This window comes from Xenopus laevis, chromosome 1L (assembly GCF_017654675.1).
Source record: "Xenopus laevis strain J_2021 chromosome 1L, Xenopus_laevis_v10.1, whole genome shotgun sequence".
Taxonomy (NCBI): Eukaryota; Metazoa; Chordata; class Amphibia; order Anura; family Pipidae; genus Xenopus; species Xenopus laevis.
The window spans coordinates 187255347-187281305 of NC_054371.1; the positions used below are offsets into that span (position 1 = coordinate 187255347).

At 37.9% G+C, this 25959-nt stretch overlaps 1 protein-coding gene across 1 annotated transcript in view; it reads right to left on the reverse strand.

Annotated features, from left to right (window-relative positions):
* The window catches only part of kcnn2.L (potassium channel, calcium activated intermediate/small conductance subfamily N alpha, member 2 L homeolog), a 122148-nt gene extending 96468 nt beyond the window's left edge, over positions 1-25680 (reverse strand). The window contains exons 1-2 of the mRNA XM_018264317.2: positions 23801-25680; positions 22804-22899 (exon numbers count right to left, since the gene is read on the reverse strand). Coding sequence (XP_018119806.1) covers positions 22804-22899; positions 23801-24787 — 1083 coding nt within the window. The 5' untranslated portion in view covers positions 24788-25680. The remainder of the gene's footprint in view (positions 1-22803; positions 22900-23800) is intronic.
* Between the last annotated feature and the right edge of the window lie 279 nt (positions 25681-25959).

The following is a 25959-nucleotide window of genomic DNA, read 5'->3' on the forward strand; positions in this document are numbered from 1 at the left end:
ATGGGGGCAAACATCTTAGGGGATATTTACTTATCCCCAGCCTTAAGTGCTAGAGGTGCAAAAGTGTTCCCTTTAGTGCTCACTTAACAAACATAGTTACAAACCAGCACTAGGTGCAGAAAGCAGTATTATGGGAGTAGCCCAGTTGTCTTCTCTGCCTGCCCCATGGGTGTTGTTCTACAGAGAGACTTAATGGACAATAAACACAACATAAAAAAAATTATAGATTTTTCTATCTTTTTATGCAATTTCATGTTGATTTTGAATCCAGAGTTTGCAAAGCTTTCCATTCACCAACACCACCCTCCTTAAAATGTAAGGCAATGTGGAATCAGCAAAAAAAAATTCAAAACATTGACTATGAAGTCATCAAAATGACAAGAAGAACTGAGGAAATGAAAGAAGATTGGTGAATACTAATTATGATACAATTGTTGTGAAAAGATATTTTAGGAAGCCATGATTGACATGCTGGCCATAGAATGGCCTCGAGAACCGTGACATTTAAGCCATCTTGACAAGGGCATCAGTAACAATGACAGTGTTATACAATGTCTACACGGTGTCTACAACCTGCGTCACAGGCTTATGTAATAGGAAAGACAAGTTACTCATACATCTGTCCAGCATGGTGAACAGTATACTGTGTGTGTAACATAGGAAGGCACAGGGACATGCCATCCTCTGCACCTAGTGTTGTTTCTACACCGTGTGTAACAGAGCTAGAGCAGTAGGTAAAAACATGAATCACTAGTGAATTGCTTGTGGGAAAACATGACGCTTTCCAAAGTATCCCGAAGATGCCTCTTGATGTTTTCCCAACGGCGACTCATATTAATGCCAGTGAGAAGGAAACTACAGACATTTTGTCACCTGGGTTTGTTGATTTATACATATAGGTCTGAAAATAAGATCAAAGACCACTAAAACCACCAGTGCTGTGCTCAGTAAAACCATTTCAGAACAGATCTATTTCTTATCTTGGCATTACTGATATATCTTAAACGGAGAGAGATTGTGCATTCAAAAACCAAAATACAGGAAATCTAGTGCCTACGTTTGCTATGTTTGAGCAAACAATTGGATAATTCCAACAAAAAAATAAATTGTGCCTTTTGAATGCAATAGATTTTTGGCAAAAGAGAGTTGTACAGTGAATGAGCTCCTGTGTCAACCAAATTTTGGGTGAAATTAACCAGAGGCCAATACATGTATGGGACCTGTTATTCAGAATACTCGGGATCTAGGATTTTCTGAGTAAAGGATCGTTCCATAATTTGGATCACCATATCTAAAAAATCATTTAAACATGAAATAAACCTAATAGGCCTGTTTTTCTTCCAATAAGGATGAATAATATCTTCGTTGGGATCAAGTGCAAGGTACTATTTTATTATGACAGTGAAAAAGGAAACTAATGCCCATACGTGGCACATTCTGAATAAAGGATCCCATACCTGTACTCGATTTCTGATCATAAATTTCTTAGCACAATCTTGAACCCAAGAAAACCAACAAGAAAATATGCAAATCAATTCAGAGTTCTAGCAATGAAATAAACAGTAAAGCAGGATGTTCCTTATCCGTCTCTCTGCAATGGTGGACATCATAGCAAAGTTTTGTTTTAATTGATTACAAGGAACATTTGAAATTGCCCTTTAAAAGTAGCTGTGTGAATCCACAGAGGTCTTTTGCTGGGTATTGGATAAGGTGCCTTACTTGCAATTTCATTAGACAGCCCTGTTCAGAAATATGAGCCTCTTAAGCCTTGAATAGTGTTGGCATATAGAACCAGGGAAACTGTAGTGACAAAAATGTCATTAGTTAAATGGAAACATTCTGTGTATAAGGAGACTACATCAAACAGTGAATTACGAGTATTACACTTGTGTTAGTAAATGAGCCCTTAAATGAGACCTTTGTTTAAGTGGATACAGAACATCAGTTTTGAACTTCCATTGAAATTGCATTCTTTAATACAAGCATTTTGATCCATGCTGTCCTGTCCTTTGTGTAAGCAGCTGGCAACACCTCTTTATTACGTTTTTATTACTGTCTAGAGCACTGTTAATCCTAGCTTTACAAATTTGACAACCTTTATACTAGACACACAATAGGGGCATTATTAATCAGACTAATGACCAAGACTAGTATTGATCCCTTTTATATTTTGCTTATCGTTCTGGCCCATTTACAACATGCTTTTTTTGTTTATAACTACAGGTATGGGACCTGTTATCCACAATGCTCTGGACTGGGCTGGTTTTGCTTCCAATAAGGAATAATTATATCTTAGTTTGGATCAAGTACAAGGTACTGTTTTATTATTACAGAGAAAAAGGAAATCATTTTAAAAATTTCGATTATTTGGATAAAATGGAGTCTATTGTAGATGGCCTTTCCATAATTTGGAGCTTTCTGGATAACAGCTGTGCGAATAACGGCTCCCATACCTGTATTATCTTATTTCATCTTTATTAATTTGTGCAGTGGAACAGTATCAGATGCTTTAGCAATATCAAGACTTTGCCTGTACTGCCTACTCACCTCCTCTTATGTTAATTGGATCTGATTGGCTCATGCAATCCATTATAAAACCACGTTGACTCTTCACAGCCAATTATGCAGAGGCAACAAAATTATATATTGTTAAACAATTTGAAAAAAAATGCAAAGAAGAAGAATTGATCACCAGAGTAATATAAAAGGGACTTTTTTTTTTTTAATAGTAAATAATCTTGAGTCTTGCAATTATCTGAAGGGGAAACACAAAAACAGTATTAAACCTATCTTTTTCCCTCTCTGCTGACAAGTCTCATATTACTCATTCCATTTCAGTAAATTGAGTTCGTACCTCTCTCAGCAGCTCAACTCATTTTCCTCTATATTAATTTTGAATTTCAGCACCAATAATCATTTGTTTTTGAACTACTAGACAGTCAAGATTGAGGGGCTTAACTTGGGGTTTTCTATGAAAAGAGGTAGCTACTCTCCATTGTTCAATAAAGAGTGAAATAAAGAGTGAATAGGGCTTGTGCTTTTTGCCTATTGTTTTAATTTGGAACAATCTGTTTTTGTTATCTCTGGCATTAAACATGACAAAAAAATGGACATTGCAAATATGTCCGATTCCAACTTCCTTGTTTGTATGAGCACAGTCAAAACAAATCATTACTCCGGTTTGAAGCCACTGTAACAAACATCTACCTTCCCCAAGTTGCAGTTTTGCAAGGATTTGAGATATGTAGCAGTTTATTATTAAGTGGGTTACTCAGTAGATTACGGATTTATCTTGATTGTGCTTGTACAGACCAAGAAGTTGGAATGGGTCTAACTTTAAACTTCCATTGTTGTTATATTTAGAGAAAAAAACAATAAACACTGCACAGAGTACAGTTTGTAGTTTGATTCAGATTGGCAGGCAAAACACATTCTATTTTGGCTATAATAAACATTACAATTTATTAACTGCCACAAGTGGATGCTGTTGGTACGGGGCCCATGATAATCTTTATGGACTCTTGGGAAACTGGACACTTAATGCTTTAAAAAAGTACCCTCTTCCCCAAATGTATGGCCAATAGCACCAAATACTGTGTTATGTTGCAAATAGATATGTACACATGTTCATTGCTAATGTTTGGAAATACTGAATCATTTCTAGAAATCATTATTTAAAATCACTTTAACTTTCCCTTTGTAGGCACAGTTTATGAATCTGAATTATCTACAGCACTGCTGAAAAAATAGAGACCTGAGAATATATATATATATATATATATATATATATATATATATATATATATATATATATATATATATAGATATATATATAGAAGATAATGGTTGTCTACAGACAATAGGACAATTTGCAGTGGAAAAACCTATAGTTCAAACTCAGCATTTTTTACATAACACATTTTTTAAAATGATATGTGTGTTAAAAAAAAAAAAGTCACTTTTTGTGTTATTGGTTCTTTACAGGAACAGGAAATGTACATTTTTGTGTTCGTGATTTTCACTTTTGAGCTGCCAGCAAATGTGTTCCACTGGGGAGGGGCAGAATGTCCAACATACTGTATTTATTTATTTATTTAAAATCAGGGATGTTGTCAGCTTCCCACAAGATCTGGAAATTAGCAGTTTGGCACGCACTCAGCAGGACTCCAGGTAGCGGTAAAAAAATGCTTTACTTTATTGCACAAACATGTATCGTCCTAACGCGTTTTGTGTGTTACCACACGTAATCATAGGCATCAAATAACAATTACATTCACATGGATTAAAAAGCATTGGAAGTTTTGGTCATCTAAGACGTACTTCCTCCTTGAGAACTGTTAACTCTTTCAAAACTTTTTGTTGTGTTCTAAAGATTTATTTTTCCTTTACATAAGGTTCTTATAAATTATTTTTTTATAACCATTAAAGTCTATATTTTTCTCAACTCTACCAACATTGTGTATCATATTTTAATGTATCGTTGCATGCTTTTTGTCAAAAAACTGGATTGTTTCAATTAATTTGTTTCACTTGTTATAACTATGTTTAACTTTACGTTTATAAATTGCAACACTGTTCGGTAGTTCTGAAACTTTTATTGGAATGAAGGGCATTTATATTGCGTTATCTCCTCCTTTATATTGTTTTAAATTATTATTATTTTTTTCTCTGGATTATGATTTCAGGTCTCTTTCTAATGTATTAATATATTTTTACTAAAACTTTTTTTTTTTTCCTTTTTTTCTTTTTATTATATATACATGAAAGAGTTTTTTTCCCCCTTTATGTTTACGTATGACAGCTCACATCCCATCTAATATTTAACCCCTTAGGTTCTCGTGTATCTAATATAAAGATCCATCTCACTTCTAGTTCCAGAAGTTTTTTTTGTTTATTTCCCCCTCTGCTCCAATTCCTCACTTTGTCTATTCCTTGAATTTGTAAGTAGGAGACATTTCCTTGATTACATTGGGAGAAATGTCTAGATACAGTGGTAGCACTACTTTCTGCCCCTATTTGACTTATATGTTCACGCATTCTATTTTTTAGGGGGCGAGTGGTGCACCCTACGTACTGAATGCCGCAGTGTGTGCTTGTTAACAGATACACAACATAACTTGTATTGCAGTTAATAAAGCAATTAATATTGTATTCTTTTTGTGTTTTTGTACTTACAAATGTTTTTGACTTGTGCATCTGTGCACATGTAACACACCTCGATGCTCCACAGCAGTATGTACCTTCGACTTCTAACCAGTTATTTTTCTTTTCTTTTCTTTTCTTTTGAATTCACTTGGGGATAGAATCTATCTCAGTGTTGGTGCCTTTCTGCTTACAAAGTTATATCCCTTTATTAGTACCTCTCTCAGTTTGCTATCATTATATAGCATTGGTATATGTTTATTAATTATTTGTTTTATCTGAGTAAATTGTCTACTGTATGAGGTAATAAATAATGGTTTATCTATTTTTTGATGTCTGTTTGAATTTTTCGTTTTTAGCAGGTCCTCTCTATCTTTTGATATAGCTATTTTAAATGCTCTTTCTAATTCTTGCATTCGATAGCCCCTTTTTAGGAATTGATCCCTTAGATTACAAGCTTTGATCAGAAAGTCTGCTTCTGTACTACAATTTCTCTTAAGCCTATAGAGTTGTCCTATTGGTACTCCCTGAAAAACATGTCTCGGATGACATGAGTCTGCATGCAACAATGAATTTCCTGCACATTTTTTACGGTATACTGTGGTTTGTACCTCACAGTCTTCATGAGACAATTCTAAATCCAAAAACTGTATATTTGTGCCACTAAATGTGCCCATTAGTGTTAAGTTTAAATCATTATTGTTTAGTGTTTCTAAATATTTTAAAAATGTCTTCCCTTCTCCTTTCCATACAAAAATCAAATCATCTATATAGCGTTTATAGATAATAATTGCACCCGTGTCCTCTATATTACCTTCATATATGTGTTTTTCTTCCCACCAACCCATGTAAAGGTTGGCGTATGTGGGTGCGAATTTCGCACCCATTGAGGTCCCACATATCTGAAGGTAATGTGTTTGGTCAAATTTAAAAAAATTGTGTTTTAACAAATATTCAATTGCTTCTAAAATAAATTCTTTAGTGTCGGTGTCATAATTACTATATCGTTCCAAATGATATCTGATTGCATGCAGACTTTTTTCGTGGGGTATACAAGAATATAGGCTTGTTACATCGGCAGTTGCCCAGACATATTCTGGGTTCCATTGAAAATTTTTAAAAATTTGTAATACCTGTTTTGTGTCTCTTAGATAGGAGGTGAGTCGCTTTACTAATGGTTGTAAATATAAATCAATTAGCTCTGAAAGTTTTTCATTTAATGAATTTATCCCTGATATTATGGGTCTCCCTTTAGGCGGAAATATTCCTTTATGGACTTTAGGGAGATGATAAAAGATTGGTAGTATTGGATTTTCTGGTACTAATGGGGATTTAATGTCCTGCCCAAATATTGCTAGATTGTGGCCCTTTTCTACAATCTCAAACAGTTCTCTTTTGAATTGTGCTGTAGGGTCTCCTTTTAGTACTTGGTAGGAGGTATTATCACCTAGTTGTCGTTCTGCCTCTTTCACATAATCAGCAGTATTTAGTATTACTACCAACCCCCCTTTGTCTGCTCTTTTAATCACTGTAGTTTCATCTTTCTTTAGTGTTTGTAGTGCTTCTAGTTCTGTCTTATTTAAGTTCGATGTATTTTTATTTTTATTTTTGGTAACTTCATTTGCTAATTTAGTGAGTTCTAGTTCCACTACCTCCTGAAAGGTTTCAACTGCACTACCTCTAAAATGTACTGGATAGAACTCGGACTTCTTTTTTAATTTATCCAAATCTTGTTTGTTAATGCCCTCTTTAGTAGTTACATATCCTTCTGTTTCATTTATTAGGGATTCTAAGTGTGATATGGTTACTTCTTCCCTAAAACTCCATATTACATTTTGTACATTATCCACTTCATCAGCTTTCGAAATTATGGGAGATGCAACTTCTACTAATTTATCCGTTTCTTTATCTAAAAAGAATTTTTTCAAGACCAATTTTCTTACGAAACGGTTCTTACGAAACGGCTTCCCACAAGACCCAAATGCAAAATGGAAAATTGCATTGCTCTTGCTTACAATGTGCACATGCACCTTTAGAGCACAAGCGGGGAATATAGTCCTCATTCTTTGACCTTTTACAGGTATAGGATCTGTTATCCTGGATGCTTAGGACCTGGGGTTTTCCTGATAAGAGATCTTTTTGTTATTTGGCTCACCATTTCTCAGGTCTGTTAAAAATCATTTAAACAGTAAGGGGGTTATTTATCAAAGGTCGAGTTTTACAGGTTTGTAAGGTTTTTTTTTCTAATGAACTCACAACTCGAACGTTTTCCGATTTAAGAAAAAACTCGAAGTAAATTCCGTTTGAGCAACTTGAAAACTCGAATTAAAGTGGACCTGTCACCTACACATAAAAATATGTAAAATGAAAGTCCTTTGCAAATTAAACATGAAACCCAATTTTTTTTTTTATTAAAGCATTCATACCTGTTATAAATGTGTTTAAATATCTGAGCTGTCAATCAAATATTACCTGCCCTGCCTCTATGCCTAAGGCATAGAGGCGGGGCAGACAATTACTTTCCCTTTCCATTCAGCACTTCCTAGATGTCACTGCTCTCCCCACATTCCCTCTCCCTCCTCACATTCTATAATTGTGTAGTGCAATGTGTATGGGCATTAAGTCCCCCATTCGGGCACCTACACAAGATTTTGGGGGTGATACACAACTTGTCTTAATAACAGTGTCTACAAAATGGCTCCTGCCTGCTTGCTATAATTGTGTAATTCCAAGAACTGAAAGAAACAAAATTTAAATAATATATATAGTGTAAGTAAGTTTTAATTTGCTCAACTAACATGATAAAAAGTTATTTGGAATTATTTCTTAGGGTGACAGGTCCCCTTTAATCAAGTTTTCCTCTAGAAAAAACTGGAATTGTTCGAATTAATCGAGTTTTCAAAAACCCCAAACATCATGAAGGCTATTAACATCTTCAAATGGTTCAAGAGACCTCTGCACTGACTTCTCCATGACCTCAACAGGTTTTAGTTGGAGTATTTTTTGATTTGAGCTATTTCCAGCTTCGGGGTATAATAAATCTTGAAATAATCTCGAATGTTTTTTTTAAACCAGGACATGTTTGACTGAAAACTACCCTTGAATATCTCAAATTTTTTTGGAAAACACAACTTGACCTTTGATAAATAACCCCAAATAAACCAAATATGATTGGTTCCCACCAATATGGATTCATGCAGCTCAGTAAGTATCAAGCACACGACATTTGAGAAAAAGGTGAGTTCAATACATTGGATAATTTGAAATGAAATTATTGTTTCAATTATGTATTATTATAGTTAGAAATGGTATGCTGAATAACCATCTAACCATCTCTAATTGCACAGTCATATTGTATTCAGCTTGTACTATGAAGAAAGCGAACATGATGTGCCTGCTAAAGGGAAAATAGTTCTTTATTTGAAACCACTTATCTGAATGCTCTTCTCTTCAGCAGCCCATTGAGATTCAAAGATTGTTGTCATGGACACATACAGCCACAGTGAGAGAAAATATTTTGAAAAGGTTTCTCTAAACTCCTTTTCTAAAGGTAACCATATTAAACCAGAAGGAAAGTGCAAAACAAAAATAAAAGACCTTCACATCTGAGAGAAACAGAATATTTAAGACAACACCAACTCCAAATTAAGAAAGATAGATTTTATATATATATATGTCCGGAAGAATCCGCACTCACAGGACTTACAAATAAAGAATATGTTTTATTTTAGAACTACAGTCTGACGTTTTGGCCAAACCCAAGGCCTTCTGGAGATATTGCGATTATTTTGCTGTTTCTGCACCCAGGCACATTTAATGCTGTTATCGAGAGTGACGAGAGTGGAATATATATATATATATATATATATATATATATATATATATATATATATATATATATATATATAACATTTTTCAAGGACCCGCACTCGAATCGGATTTTCCGCCTGAAAAACGTCGTTTTTTTTCGGATTTTTGCCTGAAAACCACAAAATCTTCGGATTATTGCACAAAACCCAGCTCAGATCAGGATATCTTCAGGACTTCTGCCATTGACATATATAATACAACCTCAGCAGGTCTGAGATGCCAGATTTTTGTATTCTGACTTTTTCCATCCTCAGAGTATAATAAATACTGAAAAACTTTAGCGTTTTTTTCAATAAAAATTTGGATTTTGTAGTCAAAATTGTTTTTTTTTTGAGTTTTTGGCATTCAGACTTTAATAAATAACCCCCTAAGATTTTTGGAAACAATATAAAGGTTTCTATAATTAAGGCATACTTTTTAAAGCTTTTATAGGCATTATAAATGAAACGGAAAGGCCTTTAAAGAAGGGAAAGCCTCACAGCAGGAATAATATACATCTTTTTAAAAGTCAATGGTGTGCCGCTGAAGTACAATTTCGATAATAACATTTTCATAATAACAGCAGTTATAAGATTAGATAAATTGGTTCATACTGTAATGCTCACACATTACATCCATTATTTTGTGAGAATGAAAAAAATATGGAAAGTTATAACAATACAAGATACAAGAACCGAAGAAAACTTGCCTATGGTTCCAAATTAGATGATGTGATACATTAGTTCAAAAGGGGGCTGTTGTATAAAAACGAATTGGATCATGTTTTGAAGACCATGCAATGAGGCCATTCAGAAAGCTTTTATGCCCATGCACGCATCTTTATAAATTACAGAGAGAACAGTGCATCTGATGAATTACATGCAAGCACCCACAATGACAAGAGGGAACCCTGGAAATACGGCAGTCTGGACATGGCAGTAATTCCAGGCTTTCCTTTTGCAGGTTGTGTCAATAAATACCATTTTAATGCTGTGGCTAAAAGTCACACTATCACAACACAAAATCTAAGGAAATAGCATGAGCTACAACTTGCGCACAGGTAACTAAAATTGATGCTAATTTGCATCTGTATTGGGGCATAGTGTACCGTTGATGTCGACACAATTTAGCATGCACCCACAATTATGCTGGAGAGGGGGTGGGATGCTGCATTAAATGAAATTTTATTTGTAAAAAAAAAAAAAGCCCTTGTAAGTACAAATTTTAGAATAGAAAGCTGTGGTCAACAGAGCTGTATTCATGAGGTGCAGGGAGAGAGAGTCATATGTCCTCCTCTCCCCCCACCCCCCTACCAGCCCAAGTTACAGTAAGTGCAGTTTTGTGCACCTTAGTGCTTTAGCACTTACATCTGGAGATTTTTCAAATGACTTTGCTTTAAATAAAAAAACAATTGAACATTTGGGTTGATAAACTCCTTTATCCAAAATGAAAATGATTTGCACAAAAGCGAATATGCTAATGTAGGCATCCATTGGGTTAATTCTCCTATGGTCTGAAATCTCCAATGGTGGGAAATCCCCTGCCTGTCCAGCTGTCCAGTCTAAATTGAAGGGAGGCAGATACCGGAGGGTATCAGAAGGTGTTGCTGCTGCGCAACTGATTGATACATCTAGAGCCAAGTGCTCAGAGCCATCGCTGCTTTCACTTTCACTGAGGATAAAGTGAATATGAACTGCTGCAAGATGTAGGGCTTATAGGAGTTTGATAGTAGGGATGCACCGAATCCACTTTTTTGGATTCGGCCGAACCCCCGAATCCTTTGTGAAAGATTCGGCCGAATACCGAACCGAATCCGAACCCTAATTTGCATATGCAAATTAGGGGTGGGAAGGGGAAAAAAATTTACTTCCTTGTTTTGTGTCGAAAAGTCACGTGATTTCCCTCCCCATCCCTAATTTGCATATGCAAATTAGGATTCGGTTCGGCCGGGCAGAAGGATTCGGCCGAATCCGAATCCTGCTGAAAAAGGTCGAATCTTTGCCGAATCCCGAACCGAATCCTGGATTTGGTGCATCCCTATTTGATAGCCCTGCTGGGTGTGGGGTAGGGGACCCCAAAGCCTGGTAAGCTCAACTTTTTGTGTGCTCACACTATGGAGAGTGCAGGGAGCTGTAGTCCAGTAAAGGAGGACTTTTGTGTGCTCACACTATGAAGAGTGTTGGGAGCTATGCCATGGGGATTAAGAAAGCTGCGTGTGTAAGAGTGTTTCCAGGTGTTGTATGGAAATGTGAGTGTGAACTGTGTGAAATGTAAAGATTGTGAAATTGGAATGATTGAAAATTATCTTTAAATGGGAGTGTAATTTGTGAGTGTCACCACAAGGGGGTAGTAGAGTATAACTTTATTTAATTGCAGTCCCTGCCCGGCCACTAGAGGGAGCTAGAAAAAGAAAAGGTATTTAAGGGGATGACACACCTGGGACGAGGGTCTTTCTACTCTGGATGTAGGTAAAGACAGGGCTCTCATTGTAAAGTACTAGGTACTTCAGCTAGTTTAGGCTATAACTAGCACGGGTAGCTGAGACCCAAACGAGGAGGTAGAGGCTTAAGAGCCAAGGCTAAACCAGTGAGGGCACAAGTGATAGTGAAGCATCCTGAAGGAGGGGCAAGAAATTACTACCCGGAGTAGGAACTAAAGCCTGTATGATTATTGCTGAATTAGTAGGTACAATATCAAGATATCTAAAAACTATAGTGTTGTTGGAAGGACATTTCTCATTTGTTTTATATACTAAACCACTATTTATAATTGGGTTACAAAATTTGACCAGGAGATAAATAACTCTCAGGGGCATATTTATAAAGCTCTGTAAAATGCTTAAAACACACACACACAAAAAAAAATAAGTGTACAAATTGTGTATATAAATGGTTGTGCATTTATAAAGTTGTGTTTTTCTCATAACATTTTAAGTTATACCATGCATTTCCATACAGAACTAATCGCAATATTTAAAAAGGATAAGATTTGAATTTACATCAAACTAAAACCATCATGTACACCATTATGTTACACCTTCTCAGACCTGGTGTAACTCTTAAAAAGCCAGTGACAAAGAAATGATGGAATAAAAAGCTGTTTTTACACAGCTTTCTTTCAAACACCTATTTTTAACAGCAGAATGATACACATATGCCAAAATTCTTTAGACAGATTTATAACTGCAGTGTTTTTACTTGGTTTACTATGCCGTAAGGGTGGCAATGCATGATATATTAAAATACCACATTTTTTTTTATTATTGTTGCCTACCTTTATATACACACACACATATATATATATATTCCTCCTAAATTAACAAAAAAAAGAATTCCTCATTTAGGGGCCTACTTATCAACAGTCTTGTTTTTGCGGTTTTAGTGGTTTTTGAAACCACAACTAAAGTCACAAACTCTAAAAAAAAACTGTATGAACAGAAAGTTACACTGAACTCTATACTAAAAAAAATACGAGTTTTTTGGACAATTCCTATTGGAAAAAAATATGAATATCTCTAAAAATCCTAATTGATTTCAAGCGGTCCAATATGAGCAGCACAGCTCCCATTGACTTCTATAGGACCTTAACAACTTTTAAATAGCAAAGGTTTGTATTAGAGGTTTAGTGATTATCACTTCATAAATATCAATTAAAAAAAAAAAAAAAAAAAAAAGCTAAATTTGATTGTTAGTAAATGGGCCCCTTTGTGACAAGGATATCTGATATAGTTTCTAACTATGTAACTATGAGACCTTTATAATCCCCTCAATTTGCAACTACAACCAAGACTCTTTAATGGTTTAAAATTTCAATCAATGAAAAAGAAATTTTATACACATTTAAATTTTACTGCAGATCACAAATTTCTTGGTATTGTGTTAATTATTGGATTTATTTCATATCCATCTGGATGCTAGCCTAATTTTAATTGAATCTTCCTTGGTATAAATGAGGTTTGGAAGCCAAGCCTTTGTATTATGGTGTATACATAAAATATTCCAATTATTCCGCAGACTTTTATCGGGTTCATGTCATTTGTTTTTGTAGAATTGTGGTTTTGTTAGATTAACATAAATAGATTACCAGTGCGCAGATAAACAAAAGTCTGTTATGCAGGGGGATTATCTGTGAGCTGGTAATTTAATTATCTACCTTGCAAGGGCCAAACATACACTAGCTTCATGTTCCCTGTTTGAAGAAATAGCAAAAACCATAGATTTTTGTTCCTGATAGGTAAGGAGTATGTTCATTCCAAGCCCTATTCATTGCACTCATGTTGAGGTTGAGGTCATCTAGCGAGTGGCTCTTTCTTTGATATGCCCACCTTGAGCTCGGCTATATCAGGTCCTTGGGCAAACGACCAGAACATAATGGCTGCCAATGAAGGCTGTCAGGACTGCATCAATTTGCTAATTTCCTTGTATGTATAATTTTAGGGAAAATATAATCGTTTTTTTTTTTTAGTTAAATGTTGTATTTCCCATTAATTGAATTAGATTAAAGGTGGCACACTTAAATGGGTATCAGTGCAGTTCAAAGCTGTATTTTCTGTAATAAAAACCACCCAGATAGTTTTCCTGCACAGCTACAGAATAGGGGAAAAGCTGGGTGATCAAGTGATGTTTTATATTGGACTTTCTAATATTTCACATTCAACCTTTAAAGGAAATAAATCAATTGTGGTATTTAACCTGCTGTAGCATGTCAGAGAGGAAACATGCTATTAATAGGAAAACAAGGCTGACACAAAGTATTTTCCTTTGGGAGATGGCTTGGAGATTGCTGCCACATGAATGGTGTGATCTTTAAGTAAAGCATCCTGAGAGCTGTATAAAAAGACGAATGGAACATAAGAAAATAAATTAAACATCACGTTTATCTCGGCAAGCTGCTATTGTTTAAAATAACTTGTATTCTAAAAGATATATTCTAAATGATTTATGAGAGTGAGAAAACTGCATGAGAAGGTGCAAGAATGCATATGTGTATATATATATATTGCTGTTGCAGGAAACAGTACCACACATTCATATGAGGAAAAACTGTTTCTTTGAATAGATATCTTTACAAATCGATTCTGTACATAATATAAAACCAGGAATATAAGAACCGTGGAAGTTGGAAAAAGACAATTAACAAAGCTCAATTATAGCCAGATAAAAATATTTTAGGCTTAATTTTCCTTTACAAATGCTCTTCCCATTTTCTGTAACTAAATTTGTGATACAAACAATTATTATTTGAGGCATTGTGGTATGAAGGAAAAAGTTTCTCACTGTTCAAAAAAACACCCTCAATCATCAAGGTCCTATTGAGGATAATGCAAAGTCAAAGAAATAAATTAAAGGTGTATTTTAAGACCGATGAGCCTATGATTAAGTGTTTGGAACACAAAACGCGTCAGGCTGTTTGACACAATAAACTCTTCACTTTTGAACATCTGCCTGGTGGAAGTTTTGCCTTTTTGAGTGCCTGCTCAATATTGGTTCGTCCGTGTATTTTAAGACCAATGTATTCAAAAAAGTATATAATTAATTTATCAATTAGAATTCTTAAAAACTGGCTGGCCAGGAAACACAATAAATAGATAATCAGTAAAATTACATAAAAACAATTATCAAGTTACTCTAGGTGGGTAGTCGCTAGTTTAAATTTTAATAATACAATATATTCTCCTTGGTTATTTAGTGCTTGCCCCAATAATGAAATAGCAAGGAAGGCTGTGAGTTTAAGTTCTCCAACTTAGAAAAGTTTTTTGTGTTTTCTGTTTTTCATAACCAAGGAGTAAATATTGTATTATTAAAATTTAAATGAGCGACTACCCACCTGGAGTAACTTGATAATTGTTTTTATGTAATTGTACTGATTATCTATTTATTGTTTCCTGGCCAGCCAGTTTTTGAAAATTCAGATTGATAAATAAATTATATACTTTTTTGAATACATTGGTCTTAAAATACACCTTTAATTTATTTCTTTAAATTTGTGATACACAGCTTCCAACCTCCAAAAACTCCTTTATCTAATTACATTCCGATACTTGTAGATTACTCTTTTATATGGTAAATGCTGCTTAAAATAAAAAAAAAAAGATGTTTAACTTTATTAACACTCTATACAGGAGAAAAGGTAAAGGTGGCCCCTTTAAATGAAACAGTGGTCCCACGAAAGAATAAAATACAAAAATTGATAACTAAACTGAGTGAGCTAGAGGGAGGGAATACACCCACACAACTAAAACCTGGACAGAGAGATGCTATGAAGGGTATCAATATCATTAAGGGCTAGGAAACACTTATGTTGGTTCTATGTAGCAGTTAGATTCTACCAACATCATGTTATATGTGGAGTTCATGGTTAGCACCTGGCATTCCATTAGACAACATTTGTGTTTCAATATTGATTCATTAATGGCTAGTTTCCCTTGGGTTCATGCCCGGATTTGTGGAAAGGCCACCAAATCCCGGGCATAGGCCGGCAGGATTTCAGGGGGCAGCATGCTGCCCAACCACACCCAAATTAAACACTGGGGATGCGCAGGAGATACAATAATTTTTTTAATTTTCCATGCGCCAATCCCGATTTCTCCAGTCCCGATGATGAAAATTTGCACCAATAAAGGGGTCGGGACAGGGGCAACAGACGGCAGTGGACCTAGGGGTGCCCTCTATGTAAATCCTGCCCTGTTTGAGTTATTCAACAGCACCGAAGTAACCAAATGTAAACGTATGCAATGCTTCACCAGACAAGGATTCTGAGGTCTCAAGCCGAGCGATTAGACACTTAAGCAACCTAAGCATTATGGCAGAAGAGTATGCTAAGCCATAGGAGGTCACATATTGATTGGTTCTAGTACAGAAATGTTTGATACTTTGACTGTGAAAGTATTTGTTATGTTGGCATATCTGTATAGCTGGACTAAATGTATGCTTTACAAGTGGAATTATATTAATATTGATAGACATTGTTTATTCTGCTCCCTAAAATTCCAAATACTTCTTTAAGACACTTCTACTCTTGAAACTTATACACTATGGAACTAACAGAAACAATACAAAGAAATGTTGAGAACCCTGCTTATGTGAAAAAGTGATTGCCAGAAAATCAATGGTTGCCCAAACCTGTTTTACATGATGTATGTTTATTTCACTAGTATTCCTTGGCTACCTTACAGATTTCTCAGAGATTCAGCACTATTCTACTGTAAAGTGAGATAGATCTCCAACCAATAGCTCCTGAGCAACATGTTGCTCCCTGACCCTTTGAGTGTTGCTCCCAGTGGTCTCAAAGCAGGTGCTTATTTTTTAATTCCTTGGAAGCAAGTTTTGGCTGCATAAAAACCAGGTGTACTGCCAAACAGAGACTCCTGTATAGGGATGGGCGAATTTGACCCTTTTCATTTCGCCAAAAATTTGCTGCCGGTGAAATGTCGCCGACGCCCATTGAAGTCGTCGACTTTTTTGATGCACAACCCCATACAAGTCTATGGGCGTCATTTCCATGGCGAAACAAGGCGAAAAAAATCTCCCATCCCTACTCCCGTAGGCTGTCAGTCCATATGGGGGCTACCAATACTCAATCAGAGCCTTTATTTGGCACCCTCAGGGACTTTTTTCATGCTTGTGTTGCTCCCCAACTGTTCTTACATTTGAATGTGGTTCATGGGTAAAAATAGGTTTGGGACCCCTGATCTAGATAGTAAGAGCAGCCTGTGCTCCAACAAGGATTGATAGCAGAGACTAGCTCTACCCAAGGCTCTGCTTGCCTAAGTAGAGGAACTGCATTACTGACGTGGGATTCATGCATAATCTTCTCGCTGGTCCATGTCTGTATTATGGAAACCAGATCACATGATATATTGAAACCCTTGAAGGTTTATCTTAAACTTCTCTAAGCTGTCTCCACATGGTGTCACATCCTGCTGTCTCTGTTTTGAGACTATCTTGACTTTTACCGTTTTTTTGCTGCTACTTTGCCTCATCTGTCCATAAGTATTTACCCTGAGGATTGTCTTCCTTTATTTTATTTTTAGCATACAGCATAAGTAAGTTGTAGTTTCACTACACTTCCCCTTCATCACTTCCACATAGAGAAGGACCATCCTTGCGTGTTGGAGTCCAATTTAACCATCTCATAATCCATCTCAACCAAACTGGACATACAATAATATAATAAAAAGGGTATATGTGTGATTAAAGGATGCTTTTAAACAGAGCTAAATACATTGACAAACAGAGGAAAATAAACTTTGGACTGGAAACACTACAATCCTTAGGCTACGGATGTAGACATGTTGTGTGCCCACTCCAATGAAAATTGTATTTTAGTCAGAAGTAGCTTTGCAATTTCATGGCAATATGTTAGCAATTTAATCACTCCAGCGGAATTTTCTTCATGTTCATTGAAGATAAAGTATATTTTACTAATTGTGACTTCAATAGTCAAAATGCATTAAGGCCTGAGTGATACAATATGACTGTTAAAAACTGCTGCTTAATGCTATCTTCATGGCTAGACTGCGGTATAACATGATGTGGGGTTTCATCTTCTGCCTGCTTCATTTTTTTTAACAGAATTCTACAACTCCCGTATTAGAGCTGAGATCATGGAAATGATAAGCAGAACATATCAATAATAGCTGCCTTCATAGGGATGTTTTCTTCTGTATTTGGTTAAATAACAGTCAGTTTATGCAGAGTAATATGGATTTTCTGGTTTCTAGTGTTTACTAATAGACTGATGCACAAGGCAGATAAATTTGGGCAGTAAAAAACCCCCCCTCTTGTAAAATATAAGCATATTATAAGTTACCGAGGAGTTTCATAACCATATAAAAACACGAGTCCGAAGGCCGAGGTCATGGAACTCCGATGTAACTTCTAATATCCTCATATTTTGCAACTGGGGGTAATTTATTTATTATAATACACAAGTTTCAGTGAGTCATGTGACAGAAATGATATCAGAACTCACCGTTTATAACTGATGACATCAGAACTCACCGTTTATAAAGATATAATTTACAAATTATTCATGGCTTTTGTGTATTATAATGTATTACAGATACCAATAGCCAAATAGCCTACCAACAATCTCACACACTAAATACAAATAGTCAAATAAAATAAAACATGTAATTATATAATTAGGCCCACTAAATAAAATATGCTGTACGTTCCAGTTCATATGTATATTTATATCAAAACTCAGTAAATCCAATACATCAACATTTAAAGCACTCCTTGCATAGGAATTTATTTCCATCAGTTCAAATTGAAATTATCAAATTATCATTATTACCCTAATACAACAGAGGCCAGTAAATAAATAAATTGTGAGGCCATACAGTATTGGGGAAGAGACAAAAAAGGTAAAATGATGAATTATTTAAGGGGTATAAAATTGCTTGTACTGATGGCTTGTCTTGAAAATGTGTTCAGCCTCTTTTAATTAACAGAAAAATAAATGTTCATCTCCTGCCCGAGTGATAGTAAGCCCCACATTCCCTATCGGTTGGAATGGCATGTCCAGGCCCACTACCTCAGACACGGAGGCCCCTGCACAGACGTGACACGGGGGCTGATATACTAAGATATGTGCTATATTGCACCATTGCAGTGGCCCAAAACAACCAATCAGACCTGTGCTTTTGTTCTCTAAATACATATACACTAGTTGAAACTAACTGCTGACTAGTAGCTAGAGGCAACTTGCTTGTGCTTTTTAGTAACTATGCTCATAAATAAGCCCTCTGATGTGGTACCAAGTTATCATCAATGTTCCCACATCCCTATGATATACGTGCTGCAATAATGGTAACTATATGCCGTTATTAGCTAAAACAAAAAAGTGACATTAAGAAGACCTAAAAAAAACCTAGCTTAGGTATCAAATTTAGCCGCTTCAACATCTAACTCTCATTTTTCAATGGGATTTCATTATTTAAGCCCAGATGTAAAACATGTAGACTTCACTAAAGGCTGAAACTATTAGCAACTGGTCATAGCACTGAAAAAGCCAACTCGGATGATGTAAAATCTACCATCGGTCTCCTTATTATGAATGCTTTTGGGAGTAAATGTGATTTTTCTCTTTCTTAGTATTGTGCTCAGCTCCTACATCAGAAAAAGTAAAAAAAACATCAATAGTGCTTAACCCTTGCGTAGCTCCTGAAGCCCTTTTGTTCATATGGTTCCACTGAAAGAAGCATTCTGAGATTTGTATACTATTATTTTTTTTATTCTATCTGAGATTCAGACTGGAAGTATTCTAAGCTTTGCATTATTTACATAATAATTTGTTTATTGGGTGTTTGCAAAGCACACACAAATCAGTTTCTTGTATAATACATTATCAGAATCTGAAAAAGCCTGTGCACCGTCGGTGGGTTCCAACTCCTAACCTACTAGTTATTTTACTCAATTCCCTTTGCTGAAGTCAAACAAATGATTTTTTACTAAGTATTTTACAAAAACCTGCTGTCTGCTTGAAATAAATGACTTCCAATATAATAAGTCAGGATGCAGCTGTCACTGTTGCTAAGAGAGAAGGAAAGGCAATGCTTCGTATTTGGATCATATGCTAAAAATGAAACCACGTGAAAACGCTAATGCTAACAGCTAATGTATATTGTGTAAAAAAACTGTCAACAATATAATTTGACATTTATTTTCACAAGATGCATTTTAGATATTAAACCAGCTTGTGTGCATTCGTGTAACTGTTAAGAGTCTGATTAACATTTAAATACATTTCCCTGGGGCATACAAATGAATCCACTAAGTACAAACCCAGTATGAAGCTGAAAATATACACACCCATCTCACAATTTGAAAGATATATAAATATGGAAGCATTAGTGTAAATACAGAGCCATATGAATTAACATATCCAGAATGAGAGGAAAAGCAATGCACACTGTATGTTCTCTGCTGTCTCCATCCCAAGTCTGTGTGCCTTGTAAACCAGATACAGATCGGTGTGTATATATGTAAATAATCCCTCTGTGTGTTTTTTTAATTGCATGTAATACTATAATATCAATGCCTTCTATGCATAAACATCTGTCAAATAAGAGGATTTGGGTAAAAATCAATCCAGAGAGCATGAAACCATGAGTCCAGACTGTTCTGTATATAAGACCAGCCTGTCAAACTTAGAGGGTGTTTCCATGTAACTGCATCTCATAGAGTGAAAGCAAAATAAAGAGGCTAGCCAATGTGTATCAGATTGGTTTTTACATGTTTTTTTCTTTGCCTCTCATACAGTGTCGGACTGGCCCAGCAGAAAACTCCGGGTGGGCCCATGTATCAGTGGGCCCTCCTGCTTCTGAGTATTTGTAACAATTTCATGTTCATTCCCCAATTATGTGAGGAAACAAAGGGGCCAAATAGATGGAAAATAGAGTATATCACATAAAGAAAAAGTACTAAGAAAATAAAAAGGTTGAATGAGAAATGGAAGAAAATGAGCTTGGCCAATGGGCCCAATATTTCTGTGGGGCCCCTGGTAACCCAGTCCGACACTGTCTCACATATATTTCCTAAGCTGCATCTGGGTCTCCTGTGTATTCAGAGGGAATCCCATGCCACAAAGCACGTGGAACCCCTGTTTTACATGACATTTGCTTATTATAGGTACAAAAATGATTACAGTTCGGGATATTCCCTCGATCGTCTTCCATGCACAGCTACAGCGTCTTCTTTCCCCTCGCCCCGTTCTCCCAGCCATTCAGCTGCCTCTGGTGTTTTCCACCCACGCACTGCGGCCGGCGCATGCGCACCACCATCGTCTCTGGGAGTTTGGAAGAGCCGGTGATTCCGAGCTGGGGTAACCCCGGAAAGCGCCTCTGAGCTCATTAATAATCCCGCTCTCTCGGCAAAGACTGGTAGCTATCTTTAGCTTCGGAATATTAATAATGCAAGACCTGTAAGTAAATGGGGGGTACCGTGGATTTGTAGCCTGGCCGTGTAGTGGGAAATGACACAGGGATTCCCCCTTTCATTTCATCCACATAGAAACGCGAATTTATTGCAAGAGCAGCAGCTCCAGCGCGAGGGAACCTCTGAGGATTCCTGCTAAAGCTAATTTGCTTTTGGAATCCCCACAGATCCTTGTTTGTGTGCAGCGTTTGTACCGGGGAACGTGTATGTGCAGCAGTCACCGTGACAACAACATCAGGGGATCAATGCGCGGCGCATTGTAACTATGGAGTGAATGGGCAGCGCGAGGCTTCTATGCAGGGAGCTCTCCGAGGTGCTGAAATCCTCGCCGCTTCCTCCCCATTGATGCAGCGCATGAACAGCACTACGTGTGTCCCTATGGTAGTCTGCCCAAATGCATTGGGAATTCCCCACTTGCGCCGCCAGAGCATTTATTATTCGGTGCATATGTAAATCTCATTTTAAATAATATGATAAAGTGGGCAAAAAAAAAAAAAGTCAGCCTCATAATTAGCTTTTATTTCCTGAATAGATCTGATAACTATTCTGTTTTAACAGCCTTACACTGGTTTTACTGTTGTAAATAATTCAGTTTTTTTTGTTTTTTGTACATAACGCTTATAAAACAAACCACCTAGTATAACTAGGACCTTGCCTCAAATTATCTGTATTGTATTTTTCTCTACTCCAGTGAAATCTGAAGCTTTTTCTGATCGATGCTGGTAGCTTGATGAGATTCAGATAAACGGGGTGACTGAAACCCCAAATAATGGGATTTACAGGGTTTACAGCAAATATTTCTCACAGTCGAGAATGTTTCTTATTCTACTTGACGACAATATCATTTACTCCTATATCTTGAGTCTTCTTGTAACATAAACTCGCTGATAGATTATGTCATGCCAATGGCTATCAATAAGTAGGAACTGAAGCCACAGGACAAATGTGACACTGGGTCTGGCGCAATCAGGCATTTCCAGGGATTTTATATAGAAAGTCCTAGAGCTTTTTGCTACATTGAAGCAAAAATGCCAATCGTGGCTTAAAACGGCCGGTGTCACCTTGACTGTCTAGGATGAGTGCATTTCTGCAGGGCTGATTCTTTCGTTTGCCCAGCTAAATGCACACGTAGCGATTGTAAAACCAGCTAAATAAACCATGGCATTAAGATAATAATAATAAACTATTTAAAAAGGAAGATCCATCTTCTGCTGAGCCGTAAGTGTAAAGATGATGCATGAGTAGATTAGAGGTGCCAAAGTAATTTCGAAGTAACCAATCGATTTCTACCATGACACTAAAGACTTATATTAGCCGAACCGACCAAGGCTGTTGTGTACCTGCATCTCCTAACGCACGCACACCTAGTACAACACTAATTATATTACATGGACGCACTTCACCACTGGTCATACTTTGCTCTCTGCATGAAATGATTTAATGTGTCCTTTAAATTAACATTGATTGGCTGTAAGTGAAACAACAGATTCGCTACGCTTCTTTTTCTGGAGTGTTTTTCACAGTGAGAGCACAGAGATCAATGTTTCAGCACAACACAATCCGCAGCTACAGAGGCATCAGTCACTTCTCACTAACAGTTAGTTTGGTTTGGGGACTTGTCAGCTGCAAATCACCCACTTAGTCTTAAAGTGTAATTAGCAATGCAACTTTCTGAGATATGTTTTAACTACAGATATAGTTTAATAATTAGAATTATCGCAAAAACTGTAGTTAAACTGACAGCTCAATTTCACGTGGCAAAATCCAGTAAAGGGCAAGTCATATCACCACAAAAATCTTTGTTATATGCATTATACACTTTTTGCATATCCTTACAGGCACAGTAAATTTAAAAGAAAATACACTTTACCTGAATTTCCCTGGCGTGGTACACAATAATAAGACCAAGCAGGATAATCGTGGAAAGGCTTATAAGGCATTTTAGAGCTAATGAATACAGCGATCCCTGCAACAGAAATAGTTTGCGTCAGAATATTGAGAGTTTACTTTAAAGAAAATAAGTCAACCTGGGCAGCCTAAACTAAAGACTAACTGCACAGGCTGAGTGAGCTCTTACTTATAAGCCACAAGCTGGGATGAGGGAGGCTGAAGGTGTGCTTCTGTGCAATGGGAATACTAAACCAAAGCGATGGTGCACTTACTTAGCATCCCATTAGATTATCTGTTGACTAAAGTTGAGTCATGGCAAGGATGATGGAATCTTGTGAGTCACTAGTTAGAATGGAGGGGTGGGCACCTGAACGACGGGGTGGCAAACTCAGTACATGAGGTCTTGTTGAGGCAGATTCATGTACATTAGAACAGACTAAAATTAACAAAATGCCCCCAAACTATTTATTGTTTGCAGCACTTGAAGGTGTAGCTGTTGTTCGTCTAGAGCTCCCAGCATTCCACACTGCCACCGGCTACTTCTACTTAAGCAACAGTTAAAATACATTTCTTGAATTAATATATCCTAATTTCACGAGTCTAGGGAGATGCTAGCTTCAGTAGCAAATGTTAGAAAAGAGAGCTGAAAGTTTATGCAAAGACTTGGAGAAGGGACATAGTATCGCTACCAGTGGTAGTAATGTAAATAATAAGGCTGATGAATATACTGGCATGCATTACATATTGTATTCTCTAAACTGTTCTCAAAGCAGTAGCTGTAGAATACTAAGCAGCCTCCACCTGTGGCTCACCAGCCGTTCTTGAACTACAGCTCCCAGGTTCTCAACTGGAAGTTGTACAGCAGTTCATCAACAGCTGGAGCATTACGGGTTGAGGATCCCTGCAGACATCTAACCATCTTACCCATGCTGCAGCCGACGTTTCGACCCAACAGAGAAGCCTGATTACTATGTTACCTTGTCATAGGCTCCCCACGAGAGCTCGGTTTCTATCACCATCACCACGATGCCAAACATCCCAAAGATAAGCGCATAGTCGCTCAGTCGTTTCCTTTTCTCGAACAGAGCCCTCCGGTGGCCCAGCTTGTAGCCAATGTTCTGGTTCTTCTTCTTCCCAGACTTAGACCCGCTGTTCTGCTGCCCATCTGACCGATCGCCGGAGCCATACGGGGCCAGACTGTTGGAGTTGTGCTCGGGCTTGGACACCACTATCTCCGGAGCGGCGCTGCCGCTAGACACCGGCTGTAAGGGCTGCGACTCAGAGTCGAGTTCGTGCAGGTTCCTCCGGGACGCGCTCAGGTTGCTGAGGGGTCGCATGACCCCGCCGTTGTACCTGCAGCTGCTCATGGCTATTTCAGTGAAAGCGTTACTCTCCCGGCGCTGGCTGCTGCTGCTCGGACTCGCCTGCTGTCGGCTGTGGCACTGGTGGTACTGGGACTGGTACTGACACTGGTACTGAGACTGGTACTGGGGGTGTCGGGACGAACTGGCATGGCTGGAAGGAGTGAGCTCATTGACGTTCAGCTGGCTGCCCTGCCTGGAGGAGCCGGACGAGAGTGGAGAGGAGCCGGTGCGGAAAGCGCCGGCAATAGGGGAAGAAGTGCGGAGAAGAGGCAGATTATCCCCGTGGAAGGAGCAGCTGTTGCACTGCACACAAGGACCGTCCGCTTGGAACAGGAGCTGCTCGTCCGGGCTCTGGCAGTGCAGGTGCTGCGGCCGGGGGAGACTGTGCTGCTGCTCTGGGGAGAAGCCGCGCTGGAACTGCAGCGATGTGTCCATGTCAGATCTGTTAAAGCTGCAGGAGTCTTGCCAGGCACTGAGCCCAGCGTAATGCGCGCTGCTAGGGAAGGCGAAGCCATCAACCCGAGAGGAAGGGGCCATGTCGGCACCCGTAGAATCCAGGCAGCGCGTCCGATTGGTCGGGCGGACCAAAACAACTGGCATGACGTCAGCGCTTGGGCAGGGAGAAGCGGAGTGCCTCAGTGAGAGAGAGATAGAGAGAGAGAGTAGCGGTGCTGACAGGCTGCTGTGGCGGGAGGAGGGTTACTGGGGACAGGGGATTCCCCCAGCATTTCCCGGGCACTCTGCCTGCTCGTCTGCCCCCACCTCCGGAATCCCTGGGGACGGGAGATCCTTCAGACTGCTCAGCGCTGCCATGGGACCAAGCCTGTTGCCCGGAGGGGATTCCATGCATTCAGGTCGGATTAGAGTAAATGCAGCGGCGCCATGGAAGTGGGCAGGAAAGGGGAGCGACTGTTTGATACTGGGTGACTGGCTGGAGGCTTCATTGTCCGGGAGATGTTTATCAGAGTCTGTTGGCTGCCCGTGGCCTCTTGATCAGGAGACTTGCTCGAGCCTTCATGTCTGCTCTGGTGTCGCTAGTACAGCTGCAGCCCAGGTCACTGCATTAGAAGGAGAGGTTCGGTGCTGCCCAGGACACAGGCCGCGTGTACATCTGATGTCTAATGTCAGTCCTTGCTAATCAGTCTTACAGGTTATTATTTGGTGCAAGAGTTGCTCTTGTGTGTGATCCTGCTGGAAGTCATACACACTGCTGCCAAATCCAATGCTGGGCCTTCACCATTTCCAACCTCATCTTTCTCTTCTCATAATCCCATTGGCAGCCGGAGACAGAGGCACCTGCAAGAAACCCACCATAATTGTGTTATAGTATCAGCAACAGAACAGAATGCAAAGTCTAGCAACTAACAGACCAGTTAGACAGGTGTAACCTGTGCCCCTGCAATTGTTGAACTGCAACTCCTACATTCATCTCTTTCATTCCTCTGGATAGGGGCTTCATTACAACTTTGTCTTAAATTAATTGTTTCAGCACTTATTTAGTTAGTGATGTGCGCAAAATGAACTTGTGTATGTTTTTATTAAGTGCTACATCATCTTTTTGTTTTGTTTTTTGCTAAATAAATACATTACAGAAGCTTCTAAATATAAAAGTCTAAGAATATCTTTATTCAGTAGACATAGTAAAAAAAAATGGAACATACTGACCCTCCAATAATCCAATAATCATACCCTCCGGTACTTAGTCATAAGTGTCTTCTGCTGTCCTCAATATGTGTGTGAGCAAGCACTGCTTAAAGGGCAAATCAATCCCA